Genomic DNA, 27,788 nt, shown 5'->3' with positions numbered 1-27,788 from the left:
CATAGACCCTCATGGAATTATCTGCTCGAACCATGAGGCCAGGCCACTGGTGCTCCCAGCCCAGGTCAACTCTTGCTCATTCGTCTAGCGTCCCAACGTGTTTTGCATGGAATCACCGCCCCCTTCGCAGTTCCGGCATTTCTTCGAAAATCAAAAAAGAAAAAGATTCAAGCAAAAGAAATTGCCTAGTTCTCGTGCAAGACCTCTTGGAATTTCTCGTTGACGCGCTCGGGCTTGCCGTGATCCACGCCCTTCTGGCCCAGCTTGTCCTTGGAATACTGGGCAGCGTAGGGGTTGAGGCGGAGCAGCACCTGTCGGTTGCGGAGCGGGTTCTTCTTCTGCACGCCGGTGCGCTTGGTGGTGGCGAAGCCCTTGGGCTCGCGGAGCACGGACTGGATCTCAGAGCTGTTGATGAGGCGGGTGATGTCGGCGTTGGACACGACGTTGGATGGCAGCAGGAAGTCCTTCTTCAAGGCCGAGGCCTCGCTGGTCGATCCGTAGATGGTGTCCAGCGCACCGAAGGCGGCCGACGTCCAGATGATGAAGCGGCCCAAGTGACCGCCCGGGGCGAGCTGAAGGAGGTTCAGCGCAAAGACGGAAGATATCTCGACGCCAGGAATATTGCGGAACGCCCGCGCGAGCTCCTTGCCGTCGACCTCTGGGTTGTACACCACCAGCGGCCCGCGGCGCATGCGGTGACGGCGGTTGCGCATCTTGCCCTTGCCGGCGCGCAGTTTGCGGGATTTCTGCACCTTCACGATGTCCGGCCCGGCGCCGACGGCCTTTAGGAGAGCAGCGGCAGCAGACGTCTTGACAAGCGCGGCTCCTTCAAATACTTTGCTGGAGATGACCAGGGGCACTTCGGGGACGCTCGAGATGCGGTGGCCTCGGGCGAGGAGAAGGGCGGGGACCGAGCTGGCAGCAATGGCGGATGCTGTCGCGAAGCGCCTGTAGGGAAAGAAAAGGCACCGTTAGACAGATCATCCCAAGCAGTAGTAGCAAGGGCAGGAATGGGGCAATCTCATACTTCTGGCCCAAGTTAATCTTCTGATGCCACTTCCTCCAGACCTTGGTGGGTGCGAACATGCGGCCGGACCGACATTGGTTACCAAACGCAGCTTGACCTGCTCTGTGTGTGCCACCGCCGGAGACACGAGGGATACGTGCGACAGCACGACCTGCAAAGTTTTCTCTTGCGTTAGAGGTTTTGTCCCAACACCTTGACACCGGTATTAGATTTTCTCCCTCTCAAAACGCACCTGTGCCCCATGACTCTGCGGATGTCTGCTCGCCTGCCTTCTCGCTCACGGCATATGGTTGTCTCTTGTTCTTGGCCATTCCGGTGTGCACGGTCCTGATCTAACTGTTAGCTCAAACCGTCGTCGACTTCGTGGGAATCGAGAGAGGGTTGCTGCATCGGGAGGAATCATCATACTGGACAATATCAGGACGGATGGGAGAGCTGAAGACGGCGGGCAGAGGATGGGTCTCCCCAGTGCTGGAGCCATCGCCGCCGATGATGCCGACAGTAGGACGGTTCGACATCCTGACTTGCGGTATTGTGGGAGTTGAAGATGGGTGTTGACGAGGTTTGCTGCGGTCTGCGAGAGAAGTTCCCAAATCTTCAATAGCCCAAAAGCGCAGCGAAAATTGGGGGTTGTGGTGTGAGCTAGTCCAAATCAGGGATGAAATCTTGGCGAACGTATAGGTAGTCTTGGCACAGCCTCGCCTAGGTCTACGAAGCCAACATTTACTAGCCAGGTGACCGTGGCCTACAGTACTCGGTACAACACGAGTAATCAAAGTTGCTGGATCTATACTTGCGGGTGTCCAATCTTTAAATCCAGTGCATTTTTCATATCCTGTGCTCCAAAGCAACTGTGGGTGTAGATATTGATTCCTCGGAAAACCCAACCCTGAAAGACGGAAACGATGAGGACCGCTCATCAGACCCTGCAAGATGCAGTCCAAGACCATCTGATTATCGCCTCATAGCTCCTATCTCGGTCCATAGTGCACGACTTACCCATTTACTTGGATTTCAAGGACTAGATCACAGCTTTACGGTATAGAACGTGCCTGACTGGGCAGGATTTTGATAGGTTACTCACCAAAACTCAGAAGAAAAAAAAAATGACGGATCGAAAGAAAATACAACGTGTCTCGAATTGTTTCAGAGTATTGTCCCATTTGTGCATCATACATATGCTGCCGGATAACGGAACAGATTCTGGGCCATTTCGATCTTTGGTCATGAAGCTGCAAGCAAGTCTTTGGGTTAGCCAGCCAGCAAAGTGAGAGAGGTCTGAAATGAAGGGAAAAGGTCTGATGAACAAAGGCACAGTCTGTTGAATAGTCCCAAAACATCTGTGAAATGATGTCTTGTATGCAATTTCATGTTCTGATAACTATCCTGGTCTCGGAATATATAATCAGACGAATGACTCTTATTATTCACTGCAGAGGGTACTGGTAGGGCGTTCGTCGGTGAACGACAAACCCTTCTGCACTTGAGTAAGGTCGAGAGATTGCATAGTGGCCATGAGCAATCTACTCGTTCAAGTGTGAAACACTCGGGGCAGCACTGATATTTATGATCAAGAGAAGGAAGCTCAATATCTCGTGCATATGCATCATGCGCTGCCTGCGTTGCCACAAGAAGATCCTGGCACAAATCTTTCCTGCAGTCGTTGATCTTTGCCTCTGGCATCACCAATGTCCTGTGTCTATGAGTTGGGCCTCAACGTTGCCAGCTCTTTGATGAGACATTTTTTGCACATGCTTGAAACCCTGTCTCGGAATAGGGTGGTGATGACTGGATTTGAGCCTTCCATTAAGGAGCCACAGAAGCACGTGGTAACACATAAAGCCGTCCGAACGAAATGCTGGCAACCAAATTATAGGTCCAAAGGCAAACTCGGGGCACAGGTTCAACTCGTGATGCGAGTAGCGGAAATCCACAGTTACAGGAGTCAGAGGCAGAAGCGTTGTTGCCTTCAATGTTTGATTTACTTAACCTTGCCCATGACCGTGTCCATACCACGTTCTGCATATGTGCTTGCTGCTGCGCGCTTCACTGCTGTGATCATGCCACGATCCCAATCGTCGCGAGTCTTCAGGACCCCTTCGACCCAACTCAATTGCAGGTCCCAGAATTCGCGCTTGAATTGCTCATAAACACGTACAACATCGTTCTTGTCCGTTTCTAGTAGCTGTACAGTATAATTCACAGCTTTCCACTTCGGTTTGATTGTTTCGTTGAACGTCTCGGGATATTTTTCGAAGAAGCCAAATGCCGCAAGGACATCGTCCCTGAATCGTGCTGGGAAGGGTTCGCCTCGCCTGAACTTCACGCCGCGGTTGGTGCGGATGGAAGTGAGATAGCTCACTAGCAGGGCATCTGACAGCTCTTCAATCAGGATATCAATTAAAGAGGGATGCAGGACGGCGCTGTAGTCTCCGATATAGTCGTCGTATGTGGTAGTAATCCTCTGCATCGCGGACTGTTCATACCACTTCCCCGGGATGAACAACTCCGTCAAGATGGTGCGGAAGTCGACCCTGAATATCAGTTGGACGAATCGATTGATGCAGTGGGTGGCCAAATCTACATAGCCATCTCGAAGGGCATCCAGTTCCGTAATCCCATTAGTAGACATGAATTTCGCGGAGGGTGGAGTGGGTAATTTGACGAAATCTTCTCGGAATCGCGTCAGGTATCCCTTTTGCGCTGTGGGATCATCCAATACATCTCCAGCAGCGTCATCGACGCAGGCAATCTGATCATTCGCAATAGCGAGTAGCCAGTCTTGGAGTTGCTGCAGGGTTTCAAGCTGCTCCGTCGTTGGGTTCTTGTATCGCTCCACCTCTTCGTCGACCAGCCTCTCCCATTGCTGCTGCCGAGATTTCAGAGCGGCGAACATGGCGCTCATAACGCCTTCGACGACGTCTTCTCGCTCAGAGTCGCCCGCGGCAACGGCTTGCTCATGCAGCATACGCCACATGTCTCCAAGTGTTTTGGTTCTGAAATGCCCATCTGGATCCTGCTCTATGGCGTCTGGGGCCCTGGACATGAAGTTCTTTCTGTCGGTCACATACATTCTGTCGATCCAAGAGTTAAGAGCTTTAGTGATGATATTTCTGTAGTCGCGGATAAGGTCGCCTTCACGAGAATCAAGAACATGTGGTTTCAATTGAGCCGGCGAAAGGCCCAGCTTGTTCATTCTCTTGTAATAGTCATCGATGAAGTGGACAATTCCCAACATCTGAGGAGGACGGAGATCTTCGGCGTCCACAAAAGACATGAGGAAGTCGTGCATCTGCTTGTGGTAGATATCCACATATGTGTTAAAGATCTTCCACTTTCTGGGGAAGAGATTCTGCATCCCTTGCTTGACAGCGTTGATGTCTTCAAAGAACCATCTGGTCTGACTCTTAAGTTTGGAGGGATCCTCTTGAAACTCGCCTCGGGTCTGTTGAAATTTGCCTTCTGCGACATTTTCGATGGCCTGGAGGAACTTCTCCTTGTAACCACGCGTCGCCTTTGGTCCGATATTGAAAGACGTGAACTTGCTAACAAGATCTTGGTGATCCTTCTGGGCATCCTGCAGCGCCCGAACACGATCATCGTTCTTCTCCTCGGAAGCAAGCACAATGGCTAACCTCACGATGATGCTGGTGTCATCAGCTCGTTGAACGAGGTCGATGAGGTTCATGCAAATGAAACCAATATGCTCATCGAAAAGTTCAATGATGTTGTCCAGCTGCTGAAACCAGTCGAGCAGTGTCTGTTCCAAACTCGAGTCTCTCGCTCGCCGAATCTGATCCAACGCCTCGTCTCGAAAGTCGCGCAGTCGCGTCAAGCGCATGTAGACCTCTAGGAGATTGGGCTGTTTGTACAGGTCGTTCTCGTCCTCCTCCAGGAGTCTTTGGACATAGGAGCAATCTCGTTCGAAGCCATCCAAGCCTGCCTGCATTGCCCGAGTGGCTTCGAAATTGCGATGGACTCTTGCGAGATAGTCTAATTGCGGGAAGTTTTTGCGGATGGCCTGTGCCTGCTCGCAGAGGTCATAGATGCTCTTCATTTCCTCCTTTATTTGTCCAACGAGTTTCTGCCCTTCGGACAGAGTTGACATGCCATTTTGTGTAGTGTCCAGATGCTCTTGCAACCCTTCTCTCAATCTGGTGTCCACATCCCCCTTTTTGCGATTGATTTCTGCCTTTAGGCTCGTGATCTTTTCGAGATCTTCGGGCGTGCGCAGGACATCTTGGATTCGCGGCATGCCCACAGAGCCGCTTGCGCTGAGCCTGGTCGACATGTTTGCTGCGCTGGTCGGCTTCGAGGGGAAGATTAAGCGTCGTGGGCCCACAGAACGTGTCTGGGCCTATCTGTAGTCCAAATGCATCAGTGCATACAGCTTTGATACAGCCCACTGTGACGATCTGGCTACAATGAATGCAAGACAACTGGAAACATTTGATGAGGTCGCGCATGGTGCTCCCGGAGCGGATTGAATTCCATCCGGCTTGAAGTGGTGCCGCCCTATTCCTCCCGGGGCTTGGTGCGGGCGAGTGAGGCCCTGGCAAGTAAGGCGATCACCCGTATGTCGCCCGTAGTGGAAGCTTGAGGCCAAATGGTTTATTAGCGCTTCGGCATAAGACGCTGGAAAAGTGACCCCCACATCGACAACGTCCGAACGTACCCTCAATATATTTCTTCACTGCATGACTTTACTATCGAATCATCTCACACCGAGTTCGAGTTATCTGCGCAGGACCATGCAGCTGAGCCACCAGAGGCCTTGTACGAATCAATGATGCCAACAATCGACCCATAAGTGCCCCCTATCATCAAGAAAGTTCCTGATCCGACCACAAAACAACTGAAGCATACCATCATAGTCAATTTGGTCGTCCGCTCGGCCTTGAACCTGCTCCAGTTGTCGTACAGCCACATACATCCCATCGGCTGGAACGACATGAGAGTCCCGAGCAAAGCACCAACAAGGGACACAAGGCCACCGAAGACGGGAATGGCACTTGCGATCACGTAGGCGGTGATCGCGTTCCCAGCTGTACAGCTCAACCAGGTTATCCAATGCCTAGCAGTACTCTCTGTGAGGTGATGAGTACCGCGCAACAATCGCACAAAAATATACTTCGCCGGCAAATGAATGACAAGGGTCGTGGTCACAATAAGCCCTGGAAGAGCAAAACCGTAGGCGACCTTTTTGAGGAGGACACCGGCTGTCCCAAGAGCAGGTGAGGCCACGTATGAGCCAGCATAATAATAGACCACAACCCCAATGGTGGTGTACGTGGCCGTGACAACACTCTGACAGATGAGGAGAGATCGTGTGTATTGTCGAGGATCTCGCATTTCAGAAACGATTGAAAAGAAAGCAGGCGTCCCGGCGTATGCGAACACCAGAGAGGAACAAGCAGAGATTGCCTCTGTGAAAGATGGATTGTTTGTGATCTTGTAATCGGAGACAAAGACGCCTGCTGTAGGTGCATCGGCGGGGCGATCCTGTACACCAACAGCGACAGTGACGGTGAAAACTACGGAATGTCAGCATCATTTATCAAGCCAGCCGCCAAAAGGCAACGAACGTACTTGCGATCAAGATGCACGCCACTCCTACCCAGGCGAGCCACGATATCTTGCCAAGTGTCTGAATGCTGGAGAGGCAGAACCCTATGATCGCAGCTACCGCAACAAACACGGCAGTACATGCAGCATGGGTTGAGACTGCGTTCAGGGCAATTGAGATACCGAGCATGCCAGCACCCGCGACGAATATCCAATCTGCACAATATCAGCAGGAGTGCCATCATCTTTTTGGTAGGATACACCCACAAAGAACGAACGCCACACCAAATATCTCACGCCCGATACGGCCGAACAACAATTGGCCAACATCGTCGAGACTGTACACGGAGCGGTGTCGAAGCTTGAACACACCGACCATGTAGTCCGACCACGTTGTGATCACAGCGATGACTATCAGGCATATGACGCCGGGAACCAGGCCGAGCACGTCAAAAACTGCTGGAATCGAGAGGACTCCGAGACCAATCTGGGTCTTCATCATGAGAATGGCAGTTGCCATCCAACCGACCTAGCAAAGATGTCAGTTTCTGGGGAATGAAATTCGGCGAAAGACGAACATTGCGATAGTTTGGACCACCTTCGACAATTTCTCCAAAGACATCATCAACGATAGAGACCCGGCGTCCAGTCACAGATAGACGGCGTCCACTCTCGTCTACGCTACAAGATCGATATTCATTCTCTTGAGCACCCACAATCTTGTCGTCAACCTTTTCTTGATTCATATTGGGAGAAGCACGGAGGTTGTGATGAGACAGCTGTTTTCCGACGGTAGGTCAGGATACTCCATCTCAGAGCAGGCCATGGAGCCATGGTTATAGCCTCTTCCGGGCAAGATTGAGCCTCGTATGGAACGGCAATCATTTACTATGATTGGGCGTCAGAAAGGCCGACTGTTTCTGCGAAATCTGGGGTCTAGCATTGTCGGGATCGCCTCCGATGCATATCTCAAACGGGGCGCCATCCGTTCACGACGCTATCCCAATACTGGATAGCAAACGCGAGTGGAAAAGAAATCCACGCCACGCCACAAGAAGAACTCGGAGGTCTACCCGGTCCTTCTGCGCGCGCAGCAGGTGAACAACTGATACTCCAAGGCAAGTCAGTATGCACCGACGGGCGACTTCCCGAACTTCCTGGGGCTTTTTCGAAGGTAAGCTGAAGCTGAATCAGTATTAGAGGAGGTGGGGGAAGTCCGTAGCCGTCGGTCTCTGTGCCGATGTACGAGATAGGTGGTTGGCCCCTGGCCCGATGGCTAGGATCTGTCACGGTCGTAACGATAATGATATGGGTAACAAAAGCCGATGTCAAGAAGCCGGGCAAGGTAGGCCTGTCCTCCTTAGTGGTGCCAATTGTGTGGATGCTGCTTGCATATGTCATTTGGAGTGGCTGATATCGAGTGCGGGCCCCCGGTCTCCCAGGAGGGCGGAGGTGGCGAAACTGGGGGAGGGGCGTGGAATCCAAGCGGAGACAGACCCATTTTACTTGACCGACTCGTTGGGACGGCATGTCTTTGGCAGCGCCATCTTTCGTCGCACCCTCTCCCGCCCAAACAGATTTGGCACATGAGATGCAACTACCTTCAGACAGCGGCATCGTCGACGTGCTGTGAAACCAACACCATGCCCCCGAGATAGCACTTTTCTGCTACCGGCTATGTCCTCCGACAACTACTACCAGAACGCCGTCAGGAAACGGCCGTTCGATGGCCGATACAATGTCACCTCCGTTATCGTCACATTGTCCATCGGGCTGGCCTTCTGCAACTCACTTGAGATGGCGCTTCTGATCTTGACAACCTTCAAGAGAAAGGCAGGGTTATACTTCTGGAGTTTGGCTCTCTGCAACTATGGCGTCGTTTCGTATACACTGGGCATTACTCTGAGTTATTTCAACCTCTGCGACTTCTGGCTGAGTGGACTGCTACTGGACTCGGGGTGGCTGTTAATGATTACCTGCCAATCCCTTGTACTTTACTCGCGCTTGGGTCTGATACTGGACAATGTCACCATTCTGAGAGCCGTGAAGTGGATGATTATAATCAACAGTGTGCTCATCGAAGCGCCCACAGTAATCCTGGACTGGGGGCACACATATTCACGCAATCCAGAATTTGCTCAAGCGTACTATTACATGGAGCACATACAGATGACGATCATTACGCTCCAAGAACTTATCATCTCCGGTCTCTATGTGTGGAAGACCATCAACCTGCTCAAAGTCATCTCGAAAGAAAACACCCGAAGTATGATTTGGCAACTTCTGGCAATCAATATTATGATTATCTGCATGGACGTAAGACATCCAAGAGTCCCTGACGATGTCTATCGCTGACGGTTCTTCAGACGGCGCTCGTCATGTTACAGTACAAGCGCCTCCAGCTTTATCAAGAGAGCATCAAGGGCTTCGTCTACAGTGTCAAGTTGAAGCTCGAGTTGAATATCCTGTCTAAGCTAGTGGATCTTGTTCAAGGAAGCCCAACGGAAAGATCAATGACTTTGGATATCATTGACGCCAGCTCGATCGCGGGGCAGACACAAGCAGCAGTGCGTCGGGAATCATGGGGTCCTGGCCAACTCTCCGCTTGGCCTTCAGCTGCTGATAAAGACATTGAGGAGCATATTGAGGACGTTCACTATCCCAAAACGATGAATGCATCCCTGCATTCTAGGCCTCCTGATGATGTTGATGACATCACGCGTGTCCTTTCTCAGCATTCCAGATATACTGCACGAACAGCGAGCAGGGAGTCTGACATTTTGTACGCGGAGGCTCTCCGCTCCCTGAAGTAGGATCGAGCATGCTTGTGCATATAATTCCCAGGACATCTTTCGAGCAGCGTCAATTATCTGCAGGGGAGACACTACCACTAGCATTTGTGGGAAGCTCCTTGTATTCTTCCGTGGGCTCGGTCCGACTTTGGTGAGAACCGTATTGTTCTCTGTGATATTTGCCGCCTACTTCCACCCGCTGCATGGATGTCTGCAACTCGGTATTTCAAGGTCCAGGGTTGAGAATGCCATGAGAGGCCTTGAGTTGATCATCGATAGCGGAAGAGTGACAGGAGGCTAAGGTGTCAACGGTAGGTAATGCCAACGCCGTGATTGTGGCAAGCTGCAGAACGAAATACAGCTGTTCCCTTCCGTCAACCGTTGCTATCCGCCTGGCCGATATCAAGGTCATCGGACATCGGCCACTGCTCCGAAGTCGTCTTCCCAAAACCTGGAGCACACTAGATCCAACTGCACCGGAGCCTCTGCCGAGATCATCGTAACGGCGTTATGTTTGGCGAACAACCGCATAGTTCACCACGCCTGTGCTGTTTCAGGACGTCCAGCATGAGGCTACTTAGACTCGCGGCACAGCGTCGCTCGTTGATCTGAACCTGTAAGCTGGTGAGAAATACAGCAGCCGCTGAGCTGTAGACACCAGGTGAAAGACACTCGTTCCGTAAGAGTGTTCCCTTCTTCTCTATCAGCAAAAGCTAGGCAGTATCTCATCTTTGACACAACTCTCCCATTCACTTACGTTCTTACCTGTCCCGCAGACCAAGACAGGCCTCTCTCTAAAACAAATCTATTGTAGATCAGTGACTGGAATGTCAGCAGTGATCGTTCTATCTCTACACCAGGGTACATTGTAAGCTGCTGCTTCTCACGCCATGCAGTCATATTATATCCTTGTATCAACAAATTCCTGGCTCAGCCTTCGATGTCCGATTCACACCCTGTCTTGCCGAACGCTCCTCCCTCGACGCTCCCTGTTGTGCAGGTGTCGAACCACCATGGCGTTCACGATCATGGCCGCGCTCAGCACCGCACAGGTGATGTACCCCTTGTGGTATTTCGGGCTGTCGATCTGCTTCCAAACCAGCAGAGGCAGCCAGACCTGCACGCTGTAGGCGATCTCGTTCATCGAGCCTGTCACGAACGCCCTCTCCTCGTTGTCATAGGTACAGATCTCGTGCGCCCACGCATAGCACAAGCCGCTGAGGCCGCCGCCGGCGCCCACCAGGACGAAGCAGGTCCACTTCCAGCCCATCGGGATATCCCACACGGCCAGGCTGATGTAGATCACGATGTTCAGCGTGTTGGCGAAGATGATCGGCGGCCACCGGGCGCCCTGCAGAAACGTGTCGGAGCTCCACGCGTACAGCAGCGTCGTAACGACTTGAACGGCGGCGCTCGTGGAGGGGATCGCGTTGATCTGCGCGATGGTGTACTTGGGGTGCTGCGAGTCTTTCAGGAATAGTGAGAAGAAAGGTTGTGGGATGGCATTGTTGTTCACGAAGATGGTATGCAGGGCCACCACGCCGTAGATGTGCCAGGACGTGAAGACTCCCTTGATCTTGGACCACGTGTATGGTGTCCTGCCTGCACGGCCTTCGAGTACCATCCTGTGCTGAGCCAATTGGATCTCTTCCTCGCTGAGATAGAATGCTTGACACGTATCTGGGACGTCCGGGTAGAATATATAGCCTGCCATTGCAACAGGGACTAAAGGCGGACAAACAGTGAGCCACACTCTCCCATAAGCCTAGTTCAGCCTGCTGGCATTCAACGGGTGCTTACTAGCGATGCAGCCGTCGATGATGAACAGCCATTGCCACCCTCGGAGTCCTCCCCTGCCCTCGAGATGGTAGACAGCCGCCATAAGATAGCCACTGAACATGCCCGCCAGGGCGCCGCACGTGTGGAAGATGCAGGACCGCTTGGCGAGCTCATCCCGTCGGTACCAACACCCGATGAGGTACTGAACGCCCGGATAGAAGCCACTCTCGGAGAGGCCGATCAAGAAGCGTAGACCATATATAGGCTTGATAGTGTTGCAGGCGGCCATGCACATCGTCAAGGCGGACCAGACGATCTGAAGACATGGAATGTAGATTGATGCACCAACGCGTGTTAGTAAGAGGTTTGCTGGAGAGGAAGTCAGCACCGGTCTCGCATCAGTTGTGAGAGAAAGACGTCGAACATGGAATCGCCCCGAGGACGTAGCCAACCGTCCACAGCGTCTGCATGTAGTTTAACTGGTTGCCATAGAGATTCAGATCCTCCTTCATCCCCGAAACGAAGGCATTGCTGATGTTGAGCTGATCCAGGTATTTGATGAAGAAGCCAAATCCCGCGAGGCTTAGGATCGCCGCATCGAGCTTGAAGAGGAGCACGCGCTCGAATGGTTCTTTGTCGAGGCTATCCCACGCGTATGATTTCCAACTTCGTTTCTTGCTTCGGGACGCTGGATCGGATCCTTGTGTGGCGGTGTCGAGAGAGATGGCCACTGCGGCGCTGGGATCTTTACTCGGCATTGGATGGTCTGTAGTCTTCGCCAGACTCAGGTTCTGCTCTTTTTCCATGGCGCCTGACCATGAGGGATGCGGCGTAGCTCCAACAATAAATCCGAGCAAACCAAGGGTTGTGTTTTGGGAGCTATCGGGTGGCGTGAAGGGGGGGTCTTGAATGTATCACGGCTTACACTGTGGTATCGGACTTGAAGACCATTATATCCTGCGGAGATGGATATGCACATGCCCTAGGCTTGTCATAGAGAAATTTCAAAGCGAACTGCTTTACAGTTCATTTGTCAGGAGACCGGGAGTATCGCCAGGACGGTCCTTGACGGCACTTCATGGCGCAGACTCAGACAGTCAGTCACTCACCACGACAACACCTTGCTAATGGTAAGTCAGTTCTCAACACTTCAGCGTCAGCTTCACACAGACAATAATTGACCTCTCCTGTCAAGCTACGGGCAGCGAACGACGGTGGATGACTAGCTTGGAGCTGTCTCGAGGCCAGAGCACAAGGATTAGATCTAGGCAGACCTTGTTGGAATCGCCATTTCAGATCTCCTCGTGTTTAACATAGCGGCTTGTTACGAAAGATAACAAATTCCACACAGAACCCCCTGAAAAGTAAAGGGGTTCGCAGTCGCAGTACACCCGCGAATGAACTATCCCTCTCTCGATAGCCAAGGGGGAACCGCGTGTCGTTTTCCAAGTTTCCCGACGTCGTCCACACGGCAGTTCGGCTGCCCCAAGGAGGACCTGGAGGATGCAACTAACAGCACGTGGGAAGTGATTCAGCGTTGACATAATCGTGCAGAGCAGACGTGAAACTGGGAACTAATATGCCACCAGGCCTTCTCTAGGACAATAGAAGACCCTTTGGTCTATGCATTGGGCTGACTCTGTTGTTGGCTGATGTCTCGTGTTTCGAATCCTGTCGGCAGCTACTTGTAGGAGCCTACATGCTGCGAATGAGGCTCGGAGCACCGGCATGGTACTCGTGCAGGGACTGTCGCTGTTCCCACCCCCCTGCTTGATTCAGGCTCGCTTCGCCAATATTGTTGCTTTTCTTTTTTCTCGGCGCGTTTGCGCGGGACCTACCTGTCGAAGAAAATGGCAAGTGCTGGCCTGGGCACGTCTGCATTAGTCCGGGACGCATGTCAAACTCACCGCAGAAGTTGCACCCAAGGATCGTAGTGTCGTGTCACCGCAGGAAAGAGGACACCCACAGCCGAAGTTTCTGCGGTCGCCGTGGTCAAAAGGACATATCGGACGATCCCATCGAGCCAAGTCAACCTCACGGAGTTAAAACTGGGTTTCCCAGAGAGGAAGTCATTGAACTGGAGTTGATTAGCGGAAACTCACCGACTAGACCAACTCTGTTCGCGGACAACTGCCTAAACGACGCTCACCGGGATTCTTAGAACCCAGGCCACGCTATTCCGCTTTGCCAGTTGGCGTCTTGCGATTCTTTTCTCGAAAAATCGGAAAACCACAGGGACGTCGTGCCCAAAGGACTCCGAACTCGAACCAGGGCAGACGTGCTCATTGCGACAATACCGAGATCAACGAGTCCGCACATCACAATCGAGGTAAAGGTGTGACGTCTATCTCCCTGGCCACGAGAAAAGTGACTCAGCTACTGGCCATTGCGAGGTTTTATGCCATCTGCCTATCGTTTGCGCGTTTGAACTGTCCCGTTGCGGCAAAGGGTAAGAATCCTATCATTCCATTTCGGTCAAGCGAGGAGATACCCTATCAGCTGGCATAGATTGTGTCCTATTCCATTGCCCTCCGGACCTCGGCTTACTTAGATGGCTTGAACTGTGTCTCAATCCCAGTCGGCGAGAGAGTGACTGGACCGGAGCGAGGAAAACTTCGACCTGTAATTATCAGAGATATCGTCGGAGAGGTACTTCGTATCTCGTACCCTCATCGACGAAACGTGGAGAGTTGTCTCTGCAAGGATATCGCATGTCGAGTTCCTTGGTGAAGTCTTTGAAGACACACCAGAATCAAAGCCGAAACCCTGCAGACTGCACATCAGGTTTCCTTGAGGCTCAGTCTTCACAGTTGTGCCTTCGGTGGTCGAAGTCTATGGATACGGAAAACAGACACAAAGCCCTGCTGCATGCGCACGTGAGATGGGAGACAATGGGTCTGAACCCTCCAAGGAGAATCGCAATCCATCTCGGTCACGCCTTATATATCAAAGGTCGGTGAGGCAGCCAAAGATATCCGTCACCTTTATCAATTGCGACAACAAGTCATGGCGTTCCACAGGACGTCAGTCGCAGGTAGCCCTCTCCCACGCAGCCCGGGTTTCGCATAGACGAAAACTCCAAGGCCTCGGACAGACCATCTCAGTGCGTCGACCAGAGACCTTCCTTCCGCCCAAGTTCAGTTCGAGATGGGGCACAAAGTCGACCTCACATAATACCGATAAGAAGAATGATGATGCTGCCCTAAGTAGCACGGACAAGAAATGGAAAGTCTTTACCCCCCAGATTGTCCGTCAACGACATGATAAACACACACACAAGAAAGGAGACTCCCAACCGACTGATCTTTTCGAAAGGGCATATGTTCTTGCGTGCAGGGTGCTCGGCAGCAGCAATCCTTTCGACGTTGCGGCACTGCCGTTATCGCCTCGAGATTCACACCTCATTACACTTGCTCACTCGGTTGGTCTGTTTATGGGTGGCTCTGCCACTCCAGACAAACTCCTTTCCCAGGATATAGCGGACGGCTGGGTCTCGGATGTGCAGTTGTCGTTGTCCAACAAAGACTTGCTTCATGCCCTCATCGCGCTGGGTGCCTCAATTTGTGCTGGCGGGAGTCGAGAAAGGAACGATGCCTACATCACATACGCCGCCAAACACAAATTGGTCGCCGTCTCCAGCCTCCGCCGTATCTCGACGGACCAGCTTCGCAGTTATCGAAGCCTGATACTGATCCGGCTGTTAGTGGCGTGCGAATTCTACGTCGAAGATATCGCTGCGGCGGATGTACACCAAAAGGCGCTACATCACCTCTTTAGCGATCTGACAAAAACGAGCAGTATCTCCCAGATATCAGTCGGCGCAAGCGACATCTGGACGGCGGGGATTCAAGGCCGTCGAACGCGGTCGAGAGAAGGCGAACATGATCCTGGCCCGTGGCAACAGTGTTTCTCCGCTGCTGCGTTCAGGCTTGTGACGGAATACGCCACGGCTTCCGCCCACAACCTACGGGAAACAACCTCAATCGACAGCTCCCTCCGCTTCAATGCCAAGCTCTTTGCGATTGTCGAAAGAATTCGGGACTTTACGTTCATCAATAACGCTGCCAAAGAACATCAATGGAGTGAAGAGAACCATGACGTGGAGCATGAAATCAAGCGATGGTTGCATTTCTACCGAGTTGAGACTTCCAAGCTTCTCAACAACGTCGCCGTGGACCATGCAGAGGCGCTGTCGTCACCGTGCCTGGCCTTCGAGTTTGTGGGTTACCATGCACTGAGCTGCGCCACAGCATTGGCCCTCCGAGCTCAGTGGCTACTGATCAGCAGCATGAGTTCCAGCGCCCAGATCCAGCTTCGATACTGGGATTTGAACGCCAACGCGACCCAGTCCCGGCTTCTGAAGGCCATCAGAACCTGCGAAAAGGCCGGCATCAGACAAGCGCAGGAGAACATCTGGTTTTATGTCCTGTTCATCCACGCTATCCTGGTGCAATACCTGAAGCACTGCAATTCACTTATGGTGGTGAAAGAGGAAGGGTCCTCCCCAGCGGCTAGCGATGATCCGCTCAGCGAAGCGCTCGAGAGACTTAAACGGCAGAAGCTCTACCGCGGTCTTCAAGGACGCTCGGCTGCAGAACAGATTCTTCGTGGGTTTTGGTTCCACAAGTGCTATAGCGACCCCCGCGTGAGAGAGGTCTGGCAGGAATTGACCTAGCAGAGGAGGGGAGAAGACAGGCCACCGCAGATCCGTGGGAAGCTGTACTCAGAAACCCAGCAATGGTAGAGCAGCCTCGACTCTTTAGCAGGGGCTTCGGCAAGCGAGGGAACTGATCTGTTTTACTAATCCAGTGTCCGCCGTCTGAACCGTCTATTGCACGATCAAGAGCATGAAATTTATGTACATCGTGTCCCCTGGGCTCCGATGATCCCCAGCGCCGACACCGGCAAAACTTTTGTCGCCACATGGCGAGGTGCGACCCACCAGGTGTATTGATCCCGATTAGTTACCCTTGCCTGAGTTATTTATGTAGAACTCCAGTGTGGATAAGGGATCTCTGCCCTGTCCCTCAGGAGTCCGCGGAGGAGTAAATAAGGCAGGAAGGAGTAGGTAGCTACGAAATGCGGGTTACGGTCAATTTTGAATCTGACTATCGTTTGAGCGAAACCATATCCACTGGGTCCAGTATATATTGACTCCTGCCAAAGAATATCGCCGCTCAAGAGGGCCGACCTGGTTCAAGATCCAGATAACGTTCCCCCAACCAAACGACAAGGGCTACACTCGAAAAGGGGAACGCGCACCACCAAGGGGGATCAACAATGACGTTGCTTTTGTGGAGGTCTCCTACGCCCATGTTGCCAAGGCGATTCTCTGAGATGATGGGCATGTTTTAATGTCGATCTGAAATGGAATGACGACTGCTAGTCACTGGCGAAGGGGAGGGGGAGGGAAAGGAGGGGAGTATATGATTCTTGATCCGACATCTATGGCGTGATATAGCCAAAGAGAACCCTTTCGGCTGATGATGACTCCCTAACGATATGGCTGGTTCTTGAGACTGTCATGAACATGTTTTCACTCGATATCTGGTATTCCTGTACACTGACAAAGCACCAGGAATGTGTGTATAAGCTTGATGCCTTACCTGTTCCTTCTCCTCCTCCTCCTCCTCCTCGTCGACCACGCATCCCTCCCTGCGGTCGGCCCATAATGCTACATACCTCTTTTCTCACGGCAACCCGACTCGGACATCCGTATGCTCGTTGAGGCTCCAGGCTTGGGCGCTGCTGTCGCGGCGGTACTTGCGCAGGAACGGTCCCCCCACGGCACGGTGCATGGTGCAGGTGTTGTCCCAGACGACCAGGTCGGCGGGGTGCTGCCACTCGATCTCGACCGTGTACTGCAGCTGGGTGGCGTCGGCGTACAGGCGGTCGAACAGGGCGCGCGCCGACTCGGCCTCGTCCGCGGGCAGTAGCCCTTCCCGCCCTTCGCGTTCCAGGTGGTGCACGTGCGACGCAATGTCCAGGTTCATGCGGCCCGAGCTCTCGTGCCGCTGCACCAGGTAGGGCCGCCCCATCGGGTAGTCGAGCGGGTCGAGATCTTTGAAGAACTCGGGCGCTGCCAGCTTGCGTGAGTGGTGCGTCGAGTGCGCCGCCACGTAGTTGTTGCGCGCCAGCGTCTCCTTCACGTCACCTGGCGGGTCAACTTACGCTGTGCTAGTGTGTCCGCGAAGGCCATGTTGCCGCCCATACCTGGAGGTGGCAGCTCGTGCATCAGGAGCAGCGAGTACCCTGCCCGTCGAGGGTTGAAGCTCGAGTTGACCTGGAACAGGTCGTTACCCTGAGTTGGTGTTAGACGAAAGTTGTTGAAAAAAGTGATGAGTTGGAAGCTGTTGGACCATCGAGGGAGAGTCTTCCAAGGACCTGACTACAAGTACTGAGCAAGTCAGGTCTTACCTTGTCGGCTTGGCCTCATGGGCTCTCTGAATCGAGGATGGTGCCATCGACATCGACGTTGCTGACGTTCAAACTGCTCGTCGTAGCGCAATCTGTTCTTGCGCCCGGCCGAGATGTACGGTTTGACGTCGTCGAGCTCCCTGAAACGCCGAGTGAAGTCCAGGTGTGCCTCGTCGGTCAGATTGGTGCCACGGAAGACCACCACCCCGTACTGCCTGGGTGGAGGTATATGTCAGTAAAGCAGTTCCAAACCCGATAATCATATACACTGGATATATGAAGGTCTCCTCCGACAGGGGCTGTGAGAAATCTACGCCGCTAATCTGTGCCGCAAAAGTCGGGTGAAGCTTCTTCACCGTGATGTTATAGAAGTCAGACTCGGGCTGTGCAATAAGACCAGGCATGGTTGGAAATGGCGGAGGCGCAGTGGACTCAGGAGTTATGTTGAATAATATATTTGGAAGAATGAGGAGCTCGTTCAGTGATAATGCTGTAACTGAATATTGTGGATGTCTTTACTTACTATGGCCCGTTGTATTTATATTTCTACAAGACTCTTGGAAGATGAGGCGAGTACTCAGCCTTTGCTTCCTGGAGAAAAGGCGTCGGTTGTGGAAGAATGTCTCTCATTCGTCTCATTTTTCATCCATTGCCGAGAGGATCTCAGTGCTACCTCTTCGATAGGGAAACACAGTATGGCATCCGGCTCAAGCAACTGATGGCGACGGTGTGCCGTGGAAGCAGTGTTGATTCCAGGAAGACTACTTACAGTCCCAGCCCCCATGTCTCGGGAAGCCGTTCTGCACGTGTGGCTTGGGAAAAGACCTCTACCGCAGAGCAACCACCGGCGAAATGGAGAAGACGTGACCTGTTTCCTCGCGGAGTCGTGGCTTCACCAGACGGTCGCTACGTGTTCGAGGCCATCAGAGCTGCAAAGATGGTGTTGAGGATCATCGCCGAATGCGAATGTGGTACTTGTCTGAGATATCTGCCGACTCGATACTACCTTGTTTGTCAAACGCCATTCCCTTAACCCTCCTCCCCTTCTTTTCTCTCGTATTCCATCAGCAAGGTCCAGCTAATCCCATCACAGGTATGGCATATATTCTGGGGTCTTCCTTTCCAAGGCAGAGACCTTTGGCGACCTGACGTCCAGCAACGAACAGCAAGAGGTAAAGGCCCTTGTGAGGAGGTTCATCCTAACGTTGCGGATGGCCGCTTCAAACGAACGCCATGTCGCATGGCGGTATAGTGAGTTGATCAGACGGCTATGGTTTCCCACAGCATCCAAGGTCAGGGCCGCCCATGCCATGAGCAGACACAAACATCGTCGGACATTTGACCAGGCTTCTCAAAGCGAATTCCAACCACCACGCAATGCCACGTCAGACGTCACCATGGGGCATCCAGCGCCTGAGGAGCTTCGCCAAACCCAACACAATGACATGGATCTCCAAAATGCAACGGATACTACCTCATCTCAGAAGCAGCAGAGCAGCAGCACAGATGTTCCAGCCTTGACCTTGATACTATGTCCCTAGAGACAACCCAATCCCATCTTGACTTTGTCGCGGTCCCTGACCTGTCAATGATGCTCCTCCAAGACAACCTCTTCTCCCCAATGCCCGCTCTTGGCTTTGCAGATCATAGCGACGCGTTCCTCGAGCCTGTCTTTGGCCCGAACGAGATGAATATCATCCCCCCTTTCACCGACAACTTGGCAGTCTGGTGACTGCAACAGTTGTTCGACGACTGGGGACGGAGTCTTCTAAATGCTGTGGTTGCATAATACTTGATGGGCAGAAGCAAGGGATGGGAAGACACGCTGCAAGGAATCCGCTGTTGCTGACATCGAAAAGTGATTGACTAATGGCACAGTGTACAGAGATGCACTGCATCTCATGACATGGAGAAACCCATTATTCAAATGCAAAGTGAATAGCAGATTGTCCAGCACTTACTTACATATTCCGCGGAGACGTAGCCAGCTGTTCAGAATACCAGCGTCCTTTCCTCCAGCCGAACCTCTCCAAGACACGTCGAGTCCGCTGCCATGTTTCATCCCATGTGTCTACTCCGAGAGGTCCCTGCACGTTGACCTCGGTATTACCCCGACCCTGTGAGATCCTTGCAGCGCCGCCCTTGAGCACACTCTTGCCCTCCTCCAAAATCGTATCCAGATGTGCATCGCGGCGTGCTCGTAGTGCACATTCGATGGCTGACCCGAAAACCTCAGCCCGCCTCTGGCTCCACCAGCACTGTTGCCGAGGAAGGAGCAAGGAGACGGCACGGTAGAAGAGGCACAAGATGAGGAGCGCGTGGGGATGGTGGTGTTGGACGAGGCGGATGAAGGTGTCGGTCGACCGGGTCGGGAAGGCGAAAATGAAGCGGGCGAGGTCTGAAAGTGGCGGGATTTGGCGACGTCCAACTCTGTCAATACCAGAGGCATTGGATGTTGGATCCTGACCCAAGGCGGTGTCTGTTATAAGATCCGGGTCCGTGATGGCTGATTGCTGCCATTGAAAGAACCCCAAGATCAGCACCAATCGCGAGGTGGCATCGAGGAAGCCGATCAGTTCAACATCCTCGTTCGCCTCTTCCTCCGCGATTTCTTCTCCTGTGAGGGCCTTGTCATCATTATCTGTTTGGAGATGGAAAAAGAACTGTGTCACCGAGTTCAGACCCACGGACTCGGTGCCGACCACCACCGGCCGCCCCGATGTTGCGCGGTGTCTGCAGTACGCCTCGGAAATGAGAATCTCCAGGTCTTGCGAAGGCTTGGAGCGTCCCATCGTCGCTCGCTCCAGCGTCTTGCGAGGGCGATATCGCGCCGGGGTAGCAAAAACGCTCTCCCCAGTGTCGATGAAGTAGTGAGCCTTCATGAACAGCGTTCGCAGACCCTGGGATAAACAGAACAACGGATCTACGTTGAGACTCAATTTTGAATTCTGCCCTTGGACTGCGCCCTCGTCTGTTGCCCAAGCATAGTGGACCAGGAGTGTCGATGTTGCGATAAATGCGTCAGCGTTGGAGGCAGATATCGGTTGTGTGAGAGCGATCCGGAACAGTCGCAATGTTTCCGTGAGGTGCAGTATCGAAGCTGATCGATATGATCCATCACCAGGCCTGAGAAAGCATAGGTGTTTGGAGGCAACGAGGAGCACAGCGTGCATGAGAAACTCGTGCTGGGGCAAAGCTGGTTAATAGAGGGTTTGTTCTCCTCGGAAGACAGATGGACGAAAACTAACTTGCAGCGCCAAAGTCATAACCCGGCCACGCCAGATGGATACATCAAAGACCAGTGTCTCGGCAGTGAGCGTATTGAAATGGTGCAGCAGTTTCATCTGCAGCATGTTGATCTGCGAACGGAGTCCCTGCTGCAGACCCGGCCCACTGCACGGTTCCTGTGGCTGCAGGATCTTTCTTCTCGACGTCGGTATTAGATCCTGCAGGCTGCAAGCTTCCTCCCTCCTCTGGCAGTTGCTGCAACGTGGACGCGCTTCGTCACACTGAAAACAGGCCAGACCTGTCAGCTACATTCAGGGCCTTTCAGGACAATTCCAGGCTGCAGCACCGACCTTAACCCTCCGTCTCCTGCAGGCGGTGCAGCCGAGTCGCGATTTCGGATGACTCCGCCGCTTGCGTGTCCGCTTCGTCTCCGCCTCGTCTGCCGGAGCAGCACTGTTAGGGGACGAGTCGAAGCATCCCAGTGAAGCCATTGTGCATGTGTTGATGATGGCTGCTCCACTAGTACGAAAGTGCACTGCGACCGAGTCCCCGTGGACGCTAGAACGGCCAGATCAGTCCAGAGAATCAATGCGCAGGAAGCAGGAAGCAGGAAGCTCCATGGTATGCTTGTAACGAAAATCAACAGCTGAAGTTGGAATAAGAATCCTTGTTGCCTGGAATCTGTGGAGTAGCGAGCCAGGGGGACACGGGAGGAGGATTCGTTCACTGACGAATCCGATCAGCCGGAGTACGAGGCGGCGAGGCGGACCCCATGTCAGCGAGCTGCCCGGATAATGGCCAAAGTACGAGGTACTCTGGGTATTCCGTACTCGCATACATACCCCTGCAAGTGATTGGATTGGACGACGTGGAAGCGAGAACGACAAGGGGGGCGTTGGATGGGTCAATTGAGCTACGACTACCTGGTAGGTATAATTTCTGTCCTCTCAGTCTTCACGCAGTACGAGGTCAAACGAACTGCTTCTCTTATTCACCACTGCTATCGCCTTTCCAAACTGCTGGAGCTACCAAGAGAAGCTTCTTGAGCCTATGTTTATGACTGATGCCTGCACTTAGTATGGCAGAGGCATGCCTCCACCACATTCGTGGTGCGTCGTGGTGCGACGTTTTGCTGGGGACGGCTGCCTACGCGTCAAGAGACCCCTGGCCTGGGATGGAAGCTCGATATGGGATATATTGGCAGGTATTCGGCATTATATGAGTTGACGAATGCTCCTGGACTTCCATCCATGCCCAGTTCTTGAGCGGTCGACGTTGTGTTCCTCCTTGTCTGCTCCTAAGGCACGACCTATCTAAGGTCAACGATATGGCCTTGGCCGAGAAACCCGGGCACGGCATCAACATACAAGATGACAGCATCCGAGATAGCATTCTCAATTCCCAGCTGGAGGTCCCCGTCGTCGAGGTCACGTACTGGACATTGTTTCGATATGCATCCAGACAGGAGATTGCTATTCTGGTCCTGTCTGCCTCCTGCGCCATTGTTTCCGGAGCTGTACAGCCACTCATGACGGTAGGCAGACCGAGTACCCCCGTTTCTACTGCTTTCTCCCAGAGGCTGATAGACAAAAGCTTGTGCTAGGATCTTTGGCTGGGAAATTTACGGGCTTTCAACCAGGATCAACAAATACATCCGAATTCCATCACCACCTCACCAGACTTGCTCTTTACTTCGTCTATCTTGGTATGTTACATGGCATTGGAGCCTCAGATCGCAGGTATCCTTAGTGACACTCTTCTAAACCAGGCATCGGATCCTTGATTTCCGTCTTCATCACAATCCAGGGGTTTTCCTTCGCCGGAGAGGCAATCACGCAGAGAACGCGTGAAGCATACCTCCAAGCCATCATGCGACAAAACATTGCCTTCTTCGACAGCGTCGGAGCTGGAGAAGTGACCAGCCGCATCACTGGCGATATGAACATGATCCAGGTGATTGTTTTCGCTCCGTCTTCCACCTGTGAAGAGAATGCTGAGGGACACATATCAGGACGGCATATCCCAGAAATTGGGCCTCACCGCCGCGGGAGTGACGACTTTCTTCGCAGCCCTAGCCGTGGGCTTCGTCAGGTCTTGGAAGTTGACGCTTATCATGCTCTCAGTGACCGTGCTGGTCATTTTCGTCATGGGGAGTGCCGGGAGGGGCATCAAGCAGTACCAGCTGCGGTCTAACGACGCTTATGGTGTCGGGGCCACCGTTGCTGAAGAGGCCTTTACTTCCATTCGAAGCACCACTGCCTTTGGTGCACAGGATTGGCTGGCCAAAAAGTTCGGCATGCATTTGGATAACGTCAAACGCTTCGATTTCCGGAGCAAAGCCTTTCTGGCTTTTATGATCGCCGCCATGATGTGCATCATGACCCTGCAGTACGGTCTCGCCTTTTGGGAAGGATCACGCTTACTGCATGATGGCAGCATTTCGGTCTCCAAGATCATCACGGTCATATTCTCTTCCATGCTGGCTGGCGTGTCTATCGGACACGTGGCTCCGCACTTCGGTGCATTTGCAGCGGCGACGGCTGCTGGTCGGAAGATATTTCAGGCCATCGACCGCAAGTCGCCCCTGGATCCGCTCTCTGGGGCGGGCAAGAAGCCCTCAAGCGTCGAGGGTGAGATCGTCTTCCAAGACGTGCGGCACGTGTACCCGTCGCGCCCAGACAAAGTTGTCCTCGACGATTTGAGCTTTGTCGTTCCGTCCGGCAAGGTCACTGCTGTCGTGGGCAAGTCGGGATGCGGCAAGTCGACTCTGGTGGGCTTGATAGAGCGGTTTTATCAACCTGTCGGCGGTGAAATCAGTCTCGATGGTATGCCACTCCACGAGCTGAATCTACATTGGCTTCGGGCCCAGATTGCCATGGTCGGCCAAGAGCCTGTTCTGTTCAACACCACCGTGTCCGAGAACATCCGTTTCGGACTACTGGGGACTGAGCTTGAAAACGTAAGTCTGGTAATGGCTTTGTGGTCTTGGACACCGCTGACCACACTCGTCTTTGACACAAGCAGGCACCTGAGCAGGAAATTACTGGTTTGATTGAAGATGCAGCGCGAACAGCCAATGCGTATGACTTCATCTCGAACTTGCCTGGTGGGTTCCAGGCCCGCGTCGGGGAACGAGGAATGCTCCTTTCCGGCGGCCAGAGGCAGCGAATTGCAATTGCACGGGCTGTCGTGTCGAATCCCAAGATCCTTCTCCTGGATGAAGCCACTGCCTCGCTGGATCTGCACGCTGAGAGCCTCGTGAGAGCTGCCCTTGACGCCGCCGCAAAGAACCGAACCACTCTGATGATCGCCCATCGACTTTCGACCGTCAGGCATGCCGACAACATAATCGTCCTCAGCGCAGGGAAACTTGTCGAGCAAGGCACCCACGACGAGCTCATACGGAGCCGAGGAGTCTATCAGTCGATGGTCGAGGCTCAGCAAATCGAAGCGAATCAGCAATCTGACAGCGTCGCACACCATGCCAGTGGTATGGCAGATCTCGAAAATACGAAAGAATCGATCTCGATCTCGACAGAAAAATCGACAGGCGACACTTCTTCAATCTCCAAGAGCCAGGAACATTATAGTCTCTGGGAGCTTGCCAAATTCATATGGTCTCTCAACCAAGACGAGCAATCATGGATGGCACTTGGATTTGTGGTCTCGATGGGCACAGGAGCCGGGTACCCCATCCAGGCTATCTTCTACGGCAACTCGATCATCTCACTCGTGAACCCCGATGCGAGCACTGGGAGCCACGACATTGATTTCTGGTGTGGGATGTTGCTCATGCTGGGACTCGTCCTCCTGGTCTTGTACCTGGTCCAGGGCATGGCCTTTGCGTGGGCGTCGTCTCGGCTGATCCGGCGTACCAGGGACCTGACCTTCCGTGCCATTCTGCGCCAGGATATGGCCTTCTTTGACATCAAGGAGAACGCTTCCGGAGCACTGGCGTCCATGCTTTCCACCGAGGCCGCCATGATAGCCGGCATGAGCGGAGCCACGCTGGCCGCCCTGATGAACTTTGTGGTTTCCATCATCGGAGCGATCGGCGTTTCCTGTTCTTTTGGCTGGAAGCTCGCCCTCGTTTGCGCCTCGACAATGCCGCTGCTGCTCGCGTGTGGCTTTCTCCGGACGTGGGTTATGACCGACCTGGAGAAACGGACTCGCCGCCAAACCGAAGCGGCGGGGTACGCCTGCGAGGTTGCGTCTGCCATTCGTACTGTGGCTTCGCTGAGGATGGAAGGAAATATCTGCTCCCGGTACAGCGCAATGCTGAGGCAGCAGACGAAGCAGGACTTTCGATCTTTGATCCTGTCCTCCATGCTCTACGCGACTTCGCAATCCCTCATGTCCTTTGCGAACGGCCTGGCTTTTTGGTATGGAGGCACCCTGATTATGAAGGGCGAGTACACAGTGAAACAGTTCTTCGTGTGTTTTGTGGCCGTCATCTGGGGCTCCCAGGCGGCTGGCGCCATCTTTTCATACGCCGGCGATATGAGCAACGCCAGGGCGGCTGCCGCTCGGGTGAAGACTCTCCTCAGTCGCACACCGATCATCGATTCGTGGTCAACCACAGGCAAGGTCATCCCGCACCATGGGCTCGAAGGCCGTATTGAATTCCGTGATGTGTCCTTCTTCTACCCCACGCGGCCCAGTCGGCTGGTCCTCAAGAACATCAGCATCACGGCCGAGCCAGGACAATTCATTGCGCTGGTGGGCGGAAGTGGCAGCGGCAAGAGCACCGTCATCTCGCTGCTCGAGAGATTCTACGATGCCGTGTCCGGGGGCGTCTACGTGGACGACAACGAGATTTCGACCTACCAGGTCCAGGCGTACCGGAGCCAGCTGTCGCTCGTGAGCCAGGAGACGACCCTGCACATGGGCACTATCCGGGACAATATCCTCGCTGACAAGGAGGACGCGTCGGAGGAGGACCTGATCCAGGCGTGCAAGGACGCCAACATCTACGACTACATTGTGAGTCAACCAACAGAGCCGATCTTGCTATGATGAGAAAATGGATTAACACGGCGAAATACAGCTCTCCCTCCCGGACGGGTTCAATACCTCGGTGGGCACAAAGGGCAGTCTACTGTCCGGCGGCCAAAAGCAACGCATCGCAATTGCAAAGGCGCTCCTGCGCAAGCCGAGAATCCTGTACGTCTGGGGTCCCCCCTCTCCCTCCTCTTCCACCTCCTTCTCCTTCCAAAGCCTTCGCATGAGATCCCAGAACCCAACTAACTCGTGACGACGGCCTCAAGACTCCTAGACGAAGCCACTTCGGCTCTCGACTCGTCCTCCGAAGCCGTCGTGCAAGCGGCCCTCGACCGAGCCGCAAAGGGGCGCACCACGATTGCCGTCGCCCACCGGCTCAGCACGATCCAGCATGCGGATATCATTTACGTCCTTGAGCAGGGGAGCGTGGTTGAGTGTGGCAGCCACGCACAATTGATGCGGCGCAAAGGCGGGAGGTATGCGGGATTGGTGCAGTTGCAGGAGATGGGTCTGGAGTCTGAATCATAGTCCATAACGGTGGTCCGTTGAGCAGGACGGGTGGCTCTTGCTACAAAAAGGGGAGAGATGGATTTCCTTCCTTAGTTTTTAAATAGGAGAAGGAAGAGGGAAAAGGACAGGAGACTTCTTTTGAAGCTGTGATATCGAGGGTTGGTTTCTCTCATAGTTAGGATAGTTAGGGAATGCTGTTACATGTTTGTGATTTGGTGGACAGACATGACCCTCGACTCGAGCAACTCACATGTAGCGATCCTTGGTCGGAGCTGTCCGCTACATCACAAATTTATATCCCAACGAATTGCAGAATGTCCAAGGACATTCCGTCTCCAACGGTGAACCCGCCATCGTGCATAGACGTGGTGTTGTAGGGAACTTGCTAGAAAAGGATACAAGAGCAGACCGGTCCACTGTTATATTGATCTGGTGAGCAAGCCTCCAGAGCCGGTGTAGCACTGCATACACATTATCACTCGTTCGTCGCACATATATTCATGGCCAACGACTCCACCACCCATCCCGTGGGCAACAACCGCTTTCTCCAGCGCGCGTATGCACTATCCAGCGCTGCCGAAGCCCGTGACCTCTACAACGAGTGGGCGTCGGAATACGACAAGGACCTCGCGGCCGAGGACTATGCCGCACCCAGACTCGCCGCACAGGCGCTGGTCGATGCGGTCGCCCACGATGGGGTCGCACAGCAGCAGCAGCAACAGCGGCTAGGGGGCCTCGAGATCTTAGACGCCGGCTGCGGCACGGGGCTGGTGGGCGTGGAGCTCGCGCGGCTCGAATCCAGGCAGCACGTCACAGGCCTGGACATCAGCTCGGGCATGCTGGCCGTCGCACGCCGCACGGGAGTCTATGCCGCGCTCGAGCAGGCCGACCTATCCCACCCGATCGCGAAGCCCGACGAGTCCTTCGACGCCGTCGTCTGCGTGGGCACCCTTACCCGCGGCCACGTCGGTCCGCAGGTCCTTGAGGAATTTGTGCGGGTGGTAAAGCATGGGGGATTTATCGTCGTGACCGTCCTCGACGATATCTGGGTCAGTGCCGGGTTCAGCGCCGAGGTCGAGCGCTTGCGGACGGCCAGTGCCAGTATGAATAAGATTGAGGTCCTGCGCTCAGAGGTGATGGGCTTCAGGTCGACGACGAATGTTGGTGGGAGGCTCTTGGTGCTGCGAAAGGTGTAATAGAATCAATGAGCAGATAAGAGGCGTGAGACCTAGGCACTGGGCTTCGTCGAGGCGCTGCTTTTCTTGAGAGACGAGAAGGGGTTTAAGAGCTCTCTCTCTCTCTCTGTGTGTGTGTGTGTGAGAGAGAGAGAGAGAGAGAGAGAGAGAGAGAGAGAGAGAGAGGTGCTTGACGGTTGACGACAACAGGTTGGTGTGGCTTGCTGTACTTGGTCCAGTACATGACTGAGGTTACCCCCTGAACGACTCTGTTAGGGGGCGCATGGACCCTGG

The 27,788-nt window shown here is 53.6% G+C and overlaps 10 protein-coding genes across 10 annotated transcripts; 4 read left to right on the top strand and 6 right to left on the bottom strand.

Annotated features, from left to right (window-relative positions):
• Nucleotides 1–185: 185 nt before the first annotated feature.
• On the bottom strand, nt 186–1,545 carry AYL99_00685 (hypothetical protein; the record flags this gene model as incomplete). The annotated part of the gene is made up of 4 exons (XM_018832201.1): nt 186–948; nt 1,028–1,178; nt 1,260–1,354; nt 1,436–1,545. The coding sequence occupies 4 exons, from the start codon at nt 1,543–1,545 to the stop codon at nt 186–188; spliced, it is 1,119 nt and encodes a 372-aa protein (XP_018698080.1).
• Nucleotides 1,546–3,008: 1,463 nt separating this feature from the next.
• AYL99_00684 (hypothetical protein) lies at nt 3,009–5,318 on the bottom strand (the record flags this gene model as incomplete). The annotated part of the gene is made up of 1 exon (XM_018832200.1): nt 3,009–5,318. The coding sequence occupies one exon, from the start codon at nt 5,316–5,318 to the stop codon at nt 3,009–3,011; it is 2,310 nt and encodes a 769-aa protein (XP_018698079.1).
• A 428-nt stretch (nt 5,319–5,746) lies between these two features.
• On the bottom strand, nt 5,747–7,338 carry AYL99_00683 (hypothetical protein; the record flags this gene model as incomplete). Its single annotated transcript, XM_018832199.1, has 4 exons — nt 5,747–6,561; nt 6,617–6,808; nt 6,860–7,121; nt 7,171–7,338. 4 exons carry the CDS (start codon nt 7,336–7,338, stop codon nt 5,747–5,749), a joined length of 1,437 nt encoding a protein of 478 aa, XP_018698078.1.
• A 931-nt stretch (nt 7,339–8,269) lies between these two features.
• On the top strand, nt 8,270–9,405 carry AYL99_00682 (hypothetical protein; the record flags this gene model as incomplete). The annotated part of the gene is made up of 2 exons (XM_018832198.1): nt 8,270–8,908; nt 8,959–9,405. The coding sequence occupies 2 exons, from the start codon at nt 8,270–8,272 to the stop codon at nt 9,403–9,405; spliced, it is 1,086 nt and encodes a 361-aa protein (XP_018698077.1).
• Nucleotides 9,406–10,333: 928 nt separating this feature from the next.
• Nucleotides 10,334–11,969, bottom strand: AYL99_00681 (hypothetical protein; the record flags this gene model as incomplete). Its single annotated transcript, XM_018832197.1, has 3 exons — nt 10,334–11,109; nt 11,185–11,532; nt 11,588–11,969. The coding sequence occupies 3 exons, from the start codon at nt 11,967–11,969 to the stop codon at nt 10,334–10,336; spliced, it is 1,506 nt and encodes a 501-aa protein (XP_018698076.1).
• A 2,627-nt stretch (nt 11,970–14,596) lies between these two features.
• AYL99_00680 (hypothetical protein) lies at nt 14,597–15,838 on the top strand (the record flags this gene model as incomplete). Its single annotated transcript, XM_018832196.1, has 1 exon — nt 14,597–15,838. One exon carries the CDS (start codon nt 14,597–14,599, stop codon nt 15,836–15,838), a length of 1,242 nt encoding a protein of 413 aa, XP_018698075.1.
• Nucleotides 15,839–16,853: 1,015 nt separating this feature from the next.
• On the bottom strand, nt 16,854–17,984 carry AYL99_00679 (hypothetical protein; the record flags this gene model as incomplete). Its single annotated transcript, XM_018832195.1, has 4 exons — nt 16,854–17,317; nt 17,377–17,547; nt 17,581–17,795; nt 17,848–17,984. 4 exons carry the CDS (start codon nt 17,982–17,984, stop codon nt 16,854–16,856), a joined length of 987 nt encoding a protein of 328 aa, XP_018698074.1.
• Nucleotides 17,985–19,541: 1,557 nt separating this feature from the next.
• On the bottom strand, nt 19,542–21,299 carry AYL99_00678 (hypothetical protein; the record flags this gene model as incomplete). Its single annotated transcript, XM_018832194.1, has 3 exons — nt 19,542–20,765; nt 20,829–21,089; nt 21,159–21,299. The coding sequence occupies 3 exons, from the start codon at nt 21,297–21,299 to the stop codon at nt 19,542–19,544; spliced, it is 1,626 nt and encodes a 541-aa protein (XP_018698073.1).
• Nucleotides 21,300–22,135: 836 nt separating this feature from the next.
• On the top strand, nt 22,136–26,344 carry AYL99_00677 (hypothetical protein; the record flags this gene model as incomplete). The annotated part of the gene is made up of 8 exons (XM_018832193.1): nt 22,136–22,342; nt 22,402–22,513; nt 22,577–22,761; nt 22,820–23,767; nt 23,833–25,791; nt 25,856–25,971; nt 26,076–26,285; nt 26,338–26,344. The coding sequence occupies 8 exons, from the start codon at nt 22,136–22,138 to the stop codon at nt 26,342–26,344; spliced, it is 3,744 nt and encodes a 1,247-aa protein (XP_018698072.1).
• Nucleotides 26,345–26,819: 475 nt separating this feature from the next.
• Nucleotides 26,820–27,515, top strand: AYL99_00676 (hypothetical protein; the record flags this gene model as incomplete). Its single annotated transcript, XM_018832192.1, has 1 exon — nt 26,820–27,515. The coding sequence occupies one exon, from the start codon at nt 26,820–26,822 to the stop codon at nt 27,513–27,515; it is 696 nt and encodes a 231-aa protein (XP_018698071.1).
• Nucleotides 27,516–27,788: the final 273 nt, after the last annotated feature.

The sequence above is a fragment of the Fonsecaea erecta genome, assembly GCF_001651985.1.
Source record: "Fonsecaea erecta strain CBS 125763 chromosome Unknown Scaff1, whole genome shotgun sequence".
Taxonomy (NCBI): Eukaryota; Fungi; Ascomycota; class Eurotiomycetes; order Chaetothyriales; family Herpotrichiellaceae; genus Fonsecaea; species Fonsecaea erecta.
This window is presented reverse-complemented; position numbering and strand designations above follow the sequence as displayed.